Below are 7,500 nucleotides of genomic sequence, written 5' to 3'. Positions count from 1 at the left end.
TTTTGAGCTTTCAGAAGCCAATGGGGCTAGTAAGTATTGTGAAGCAGTGGAGTTCTGGACAAAAACAAAATTGAAAATTATTTCGTATGAATGGGGCAGAAGGAAAGAATAGAACCAACAAAAACAGAAACTGTGAGCGGATTCTATGGAACTTACAGCCTTAGAAAATGATAAGTTGAGAAAAAAAACTAAAGAGGCAAACGCGGATTACAGTTTCCCTGTCCCACGCTACGAACGATTAATCACGTGCTGTTAAAGCCTAGTTTCCATATGCGAAAAACTCCGTCGCAAACAATCGCAAGCACCTTCCGATAACTTGATCGCAAACAGTTTGCGTAAATGGGAACACCTTTTACGTTCATCTCAGACCAATCGTCGATGATCGCAAACAACACGCAAAAGCGAGGAAACAACGATATGGAAACACAGTCGTAAACTGTTTCTGATTGTTTGCGATCAATCGACCATAACGTTTATGCACAGGATATGTTTTGACGAATAGTAATGAAAATGGCGTCCGAGTACGATTGTGGCAAAGAGGATGCTCCTCAAAACAGTGTGAATTTAATGAATATCATATTAAGGAAATACCGCACGCCAAATGTACCTGTAGTAAAGTTCTGGATCACGAAGAGCCAGGGGCACTCAACGTCAATTTTCGGAAAATATCTGTTCGAAAGACGATTTGAGATCTAGAATTTTCGGAACATTTGTTGTAAAATGTCTTGCTTGCCTGCCTATCCTAGGTCTTTCGAACATCTGAAAAATGGTAAAATTGCCCATTTTTAACGAATTTTTACCCTAAAAAAGCCACCTAGAATTTTCGGGAGCCTTATTTCTGGCTGAAATTTTCGAAAAGGTAAGTTTTGATCCTTATAATTTTCGGATCACTAGACTTTCAGCTAGGAAATCCGAACAGATGAAAAATTTTTAGGGAATAAAAATATGCCTATATCTACCGTTTAAATACTAAAATACGTTTAACAATGCTATGTTAAGTGGCTTTGAACTATATTCTCGTTGGGTGCCCCTGAAGAGCCAGTTCCTGCACTATTCTCACTGCATAATTAATTAGCTCATTGCAAAACACGCTGTTATTTCATCGCATTCGCCCGTGCTATAGCGCCAGTAATGCCTTGCGCCATTTGGAGTTTAAATTTGGTCTCTTCGCTTGGAGCGTGGCCTTTTCGTCCTGTACTCCACAAAGACAGTCGTCTTTTGCGACCCGCCCACCTCCCCTGGTGGCGGTTGACCAAGCTACCTGTTGCATGCCTACTGCTTCGTCAGACGCGGACTCTTAACTTAATCTTATATCGCGGCGCCATTTTGAATATTAAATTTATGACGTCATTCGCGGAAAGTAATCTGTCATCTTTATCAAATGTCATCGTCAATAGAAGAGTTCAAGAAAGGTCAGTATTTTTTCATAGCACCTTATAAATATTACCTGAGATAAAACTGAGAAGATAACCTTTTTGTTAGGCTCAAATGGTCGCAATTGTGCCGTTCCTTTGTGTAATTCCTATGGGGATATATTCGACCACAGCCGCAAGAGGAATGTGACTTATCACAAGATACCAAGCGCACCAGAACTGAAGAAATTATGGCTTCAACGAATAAGAAGAGAGGAAAAGTCAGGGTTTAAGGTATGTACTCGATTTCTGTAAAAGTACGTAACTGTACATACATTTTATTTCGACTAACCGCCATGACACCTGCTATCTTTTCTAGGTCCAGCACCGGGGTCCAGCGACACACGGTTGTTTGTTCTCTTCACTTTAAAGATAACGATTTAGAAAGATCAGGATTTAGTGGTCGTTGGTACTTAAAGCCTGGTACTGTTCCATCTGTCTTCCAGTGTTGGGAGCACAAACCATACCTCACTTCTAAACCACCAAAAGAAAGGAAGTTAAATAAGTTTCAGCTTAGATCAAGTGAAGTAAGTTGTAGAAAAAGGAAGACCAGTGATGAAAGTCTGACAGCATTTGAAGCTGAACCGATTGAAGATTGTGTTGACTCGACGGTGGCTGCCATAGATGGCATGAAAGAGACAGAAACTGAATTAGCCGAACTAAAAGCACATATTTTATCGTTAACTGAAAAGTTAAAAACCGGTAACACGAAGATTGAACAGCTCGAACAAACTGTGCGTGAGATGGAGTTCTGCATTGAAAACATTGAAGACGCTGATATCTGCTTTTACACTGGGTTTCCAAATCGTCAAGTCTACAATGCAGTGTTGACTTATGTTAATCCAGGTGCCAATGGTGAAAATTTGGTGTACACGCGAAATGAATCAAGGCCTGACGTAAATTGTACTCCAGTTAGTGATAGTATAACCATAACATCATGAGGCCTATCACTCTTTCTCTGAGATCTGTAACACTTCCCCTTAATTAACATGTACTTCACTGCCATTCAACAGGCATAATACACCAAATAGATAATTCTCAAAGAAAAACTTGTAACCCTTTTCAAGAGGCTTTTCAACATAACTTTGTTTGCGATGTTGTTACGTGTACATATGGAAAGTTTAGAAGTTGAATCCAAACATAACATAATTTATTTCAAATTAAAAAAAAGAAAGAGATAATACGGAGCGACTTATCGTGTTTACTAGGAATGGTGAATCTCACATTAAAAGAGAGAAAAGTTGCTTGCGAGCACGGTGATTGATTCCGAAAAACCATTCAAGCACAAAACGAAAGGATTGCTGTTGAAACTATTAAAGAGAAATCTTATATGAGCCAATTTTGTCCTTCTGAAACTTCCTTTTTATCCAATGTAAGATATTATTTTCCCGCATTCCGCTGCTTTTGCGCTTCATGCGTAGAATGGCGTTTTCACGTTGAATTTCAATCGCAAATAGCTCAATTTACAATCAAAGGAACAGCCTTTTCACAGACCTCCAAACGAGCATTTTAGTCTTATGTGCGGTTTATTTCTGAATTTACTTTATTCCGCGTTTTCCATACTCCAGTGCATTTGTGAGTTGCGAAGATATAGCAATGGTTCCGTGAAAATTGGCCTCAAGGCCGCGAAAACTTTGCGTTTGTGAGAAAAATACGGAAAACAGTACACTCCAGCTTATTTGCGCCGCTGTTGCGAGGATAGATATGAGAATATGGAAATATTTACTAAAAGCGCGTCTTGTGTTTGCAAATGTGAAATTTTTTCGTGATAGTTTTCATTCTCGTCACCAGAGCCTCGGATCGACCCAAGGCTCTGGGAAACTCTATGTGGTGAGAACATGGGTCGTAGGGTTCTTGTAGCCAAAAATTGGCTATTTAAACATTACGGTGCCTGCTAACTCCTCGCGCTAACATGAATGCACCAATTAGAGACGCTTTTGATTGTTCTTCACCAAAACCAATGAGAAGACAATTTGTTTCAGGGTTCCCCAGAGCTCTTCTCTCCCTCAGTCAAGAGAAAAGCTCTGGGGTCGAGATTGGATAGTTTTTACATATGAATGAAACTGCGCATGACGAGACTGGCTAGTGCAAATTTAGATTTGGCTAGTGAAATCAGACCTGATACTAGCCACTAGGCTAGTGAGCTGAAAAGTTAGTGTCGAGTCCTGGTTCACTCACTATGGCCAAAGATGATGTTTGAAACATCGAAACATGTTCCGAAAATTCAAAAGTGTGGTTGTATTTTTTAAAATATTAAAAATGAAACAACTTTTATTTTATATTATAATCACTTTCTTTTAGAACAAGGAAATCATACCTTCATTATTCAAAGAATAATTGTTGCACTTAACAGTACCACTCAAAATTGAACCAGTTGCCTTGTTTCCAGTGCACTTAACAAATACCGGTAAGATAATGGAGTAGCAATCAGGCCATGTCTTTTGGAAAAATGTCAGTTTGTTGGAATGACACAAAACTTGCATTTCAGTCTGTGAGGTCCCCTTCATTGTTCAGTCAGAGATCAAAGCATGACCACTTTTCCCATCTTTCAAAGCCAATAAAAAAGTGAAATTTCAATCAAAAGGCGCTAAATACAACACAGTGACAATTTTGGAGAATAAATAAAGTGGAAAAGGTGATACTGATAGGCACGTTAAACCTATTGTGTCAATAATTATTAACCTTCTTAAATGTGTCTGTTGAAGATGAAATAGGGGCTCATGTAAACCAGAGATTGGCCAGACCCCTCTAGTAACTCTATGTAAACCCATTTTTGTAAAGATAAATAGACCTAATGGGCTAACTCAACGTTCTACCCAATTCAAACCCTTTGGGAATAAAACGTTTTGTTCCAGGTATTTCCATGTCATTTAAATATGAATGCTTCATTATCATGCAAATACAATATACAAAGAATCTTAATTCCAGGAGATTTGCATTGGGTGCAACATTGGGTTAGCCGATTAGGTCTATTGGTTTAACCAAAATAAAAGCAGGCTTAATCTGTGCAGAAAGAGGTGTGGCCCTATACCTGATTACTTGGTTGACGTATGGCAATCCCAGTCGGAAAATGGGTAGATTTCTCCTTTTTATTTTTCCTGCAACAGGTCACTTGGTCCTTTCGGTTCAGACTACTATTCCAATAATTTTCAAGAGGCAGTCAAATTTATTTTTCGTTCATCAGTAGAGTGAACGTCTATTAAAATGCAGACCATAAAATTAATGTGTTTCTTCTTTTACACGAGCTGTGTGCCTGTACTGTGCCGTTGATTGTAACTTTTATGTTGGTGTCAACAACAGTCTGACAATTTTCTGTACAGAACAGAACAAAAAACTGTCAGTGATGAGATAAGTGTGTACGAAAAAAGATAGCATTTTTCTTTTGAGATAAGTTTGAAAACCAAAGGGGGGGGGGGGGATACCTCCACGCAAGTAGCAAAGGGATGGAGTTCTGTTCTTGAAAATTACCAATTAAATTTTAAAACTCAGTTTTGTCAAGCTTCACGTTTTTCAAATCAAGGCACAAGGAGACGTCTGAAACAACATTTTGATCCAGTAGCTTTTTATTTCCATAACAAAATATTATCCCCAACTTTCATCTTTCAAATACAGTACATTTTGTAATGGTACCAGTTGTTTGTTCCATGTAGATGTCTGTGACATGGCCTTCTCCTTAGGTTCATAAACTCTTCTGTCATATTATAGTAGACATGACAAAATGAATTCTTACTGTGTAAAACAAGGGTACATGATGTGCTTTTAAGATCTAAAATGTAGCAAGACCTCTTACGGTACATGAAAACCATAACCTATGGTTTGCAAAGTACTGGTAGTCAAATGGCTAATACCATTTTGTGCAATGCATTCTAGCAAAGCTTGTTGGTTTTCAGGCTTACCACTTAATGAACAGCCTCAAAATAAGGTATGTAAAACAATAAAATTGTTGAAATTTAAAAAACGATCTCTGGCTAAAATGATTGAAAACTACGAGCTTTCGACTGCCTGAACTGCAGTCTTCTTTAGCCAGAGATCGTTTTTTAAATTTCAACTATGTTTCACCCTGGCTGTGCCCCTTCAATATTTTTAAATAAGATTGTTATTGTATTCTTAGTTTCAAATGACCATTTGTATGGGTTCATTGCAAGGAAATGTACTTTTTCTCGTTTTAATTACATCCTAAATCTAGACACATTATCATGCATGAATGTTCCAACATTCAAATTTGAAAAAACCTTTACTGGTTTATATGCATGTGCCCATGTAAGGAGACTCGGGCATTCGAAATGGTTACAGGAGAAACACTAGTTTGGAAAAAATGATACTGAAACAACCTAAGGGTGAGGTAAAATGTGTAGCAAAAATTATGAATGGAAAGGAGGATCTCAGGAGGGTTAAATGTTGACTTGTTATCTCCCAGCAATTACTTAACTAATAATGGCAACTCACTTAAATCCTAAGTATGTATCATAGCAGTGTCATATTATGCCTGTTTTTACATGGCATTCCTGTTGATCAAAAGTAACAAATATTGTATAATAATTTACACCAGGCTAAGTTATTGGTTACCACAGTTCTGAGCATTTTTCCCTCAACCTGTCAAATCACAAAAAAACTGTATACAAGATTCTCAAAAAAGGGAAAATGTTCAGCTAACTATCAATACCTTTTGCAGTTCAGTAAGACTGTCTTGTACCTAGCTAATATAAATTTACATGCAATTAATCATAATAATGGAGGGAAACTAATATTTGCCTGACTAAAACAATAAAATGTGTTTAGCTCTCCAAGCACACCTTAATATTAAGCAAACCTGCTTTCAAGTCAGGACAAAACTCATAGCTTTGGAGACGTCACTCAAATACGATCTTCCCTCTGGTGCTATGCCTTTTTATCATTTATCACATAACATTGTTACATTCTGAACCAAAATGTACCAATTTAGCCAACCACAATTTTCTTCCATTGTTGCATTCATTTATTGCTTAGTGTTCAAATTTTTATATTACAAGACAAAAATTGAAATTCATGCTTTGTGTAGATTGACCAGTATACACAAGAATTTGTCTGTTGCTCGTTGTTTCTTTCAATCAATGAGTCGAGCAAAAATTTCACAAGTAATGTTGGCATATTTTTCATAAATCTTCAAAACTTCATCCTATTTCCACTAACATTGCATTAAAATCATGGAATGAACTGTCTCGTATTGATGCAAAACTTTACAATCTTGCGTTTCCGATCTTCTTTATTTATTTACTTTTTTTTCCATCTTGGGAAAATTCATTCCAGAAATTTAGAGCCCTTTTGCCAGGAATTTGGCAGTAATTTTCAAAATTCCTCTCAAAGTTCACTAATGATGTTATCATTATTTTTAAACCCCTGCAGTTGGAATCCTGAAGCTTTCTTGACAGGCTACTTGAAGCCTAGATTCAAGGGCATTTAATTCGTCACTGACTTCTTGCGGCAAGTCCTCTCCCAGTTGTTCATCATAATATTGACGCACTGACTGGCATTCTTCCAGCCAATAGTCTTTAGGGATGCTAAATAATTGCTCCATATCCAATTCTCCAAGACCTTCAGTGTTGATTGTGCCATTTTTAGGAATGAATCCGATTGGACTGCTTTCCACAATGTCTTCACCATTGCAGCGTCTTGCCACCCATTCAAGAACACGACAATTCTCTCCAAATCCTTCAAAAAGAATATCACCCTATCAGACAGCAGTGAATGGATACCAAGAATATACGAACTACAACAAATGAAGTTACTGCTTGAACTGTCAGAAATGGTATCAGTAACTGTCATAACCAAACAGTGGAAATACGCTCATGCTGCCAGTTAGTTCTAGGTTAATTAATGTGTCAGAAATTGAACCGATTTTAAGCTTCCAATAAAATGCCACAATGTTGATTTTTGATGGCAAGCAAAGTCTTAGGAGAGCATCACATGGAGTGAGTGGTAGATAGATAGATAGATACTGTGTTTATTTCCTTCCGTTTTGCAGCTAAGGCTGAATTACACCAATGGAGTCAATACTAGAATATATAATATTATGAATACTTATATGTTACGAATTCACATAGTCTCTTTG

General features: G+C 37.4%; 1 protein-coding gene and 1 long non-coding RNA gene across 2 annotated transcripts in view; one reads left to right on the top strand and one right to left on the bottom strand.

Annotated features, from left to right (window-relative positions):
• Nucleotides 1-1,482: 1,482 nt before the first annotated feature.
• On the top strand, nt 1,483-2,595 carry LOC138022075 (uncharacterized). Its single transcript, XR_011126519.1, has 2 exons — nt 1,483-1,646; nt 1,732-2,595. It is a non-coding gene; the product is annotated as an uncharacterized lncRNA (long non-coding RNA).
• Nucleotides 2,596-4,957: 2,362 nt separating this feature from the next.
• LOC138022073 (phosphoenolpyruvate carboxykinase, cytosolic [GTP]-like) overlaps nt 4,958-7,500 on the bottom strand; it is an 8,457-nt gene continuing 5,914 nt past the window's right edge. The window contains exon 7 of the mRNA XM_068869095.1: nt 4,958-7,100. Coding sequence (XP_068725196.1) covers nt 6,781-7,100 — 320 coding nt within the window. The 3' untranslated portion in view covers nt 4,958-6,780. The remainder of the gene's footprint in view (nt 7,101-7,500) is intronic.

The sequence above is a fragment of the Montipora capricornis genome, chromosome 10 (assembly GCF_036669925.1).
Source record: "Montipora capricornis isolate CH-2021 chromosome 10, ASM3666992v2, whole genome shotgun sequence".
Lineage (NCBI taxonomy): Eukaryota > Metazoa > Cnidaria > Anthozoa > Scleractinia > Acroporidae > Montipora > Montipora capricornis.
Note: the sequence above shows the minus strand (reverse complement) of the source record. Positions and strands in the feature narration are given on the sequence as shown.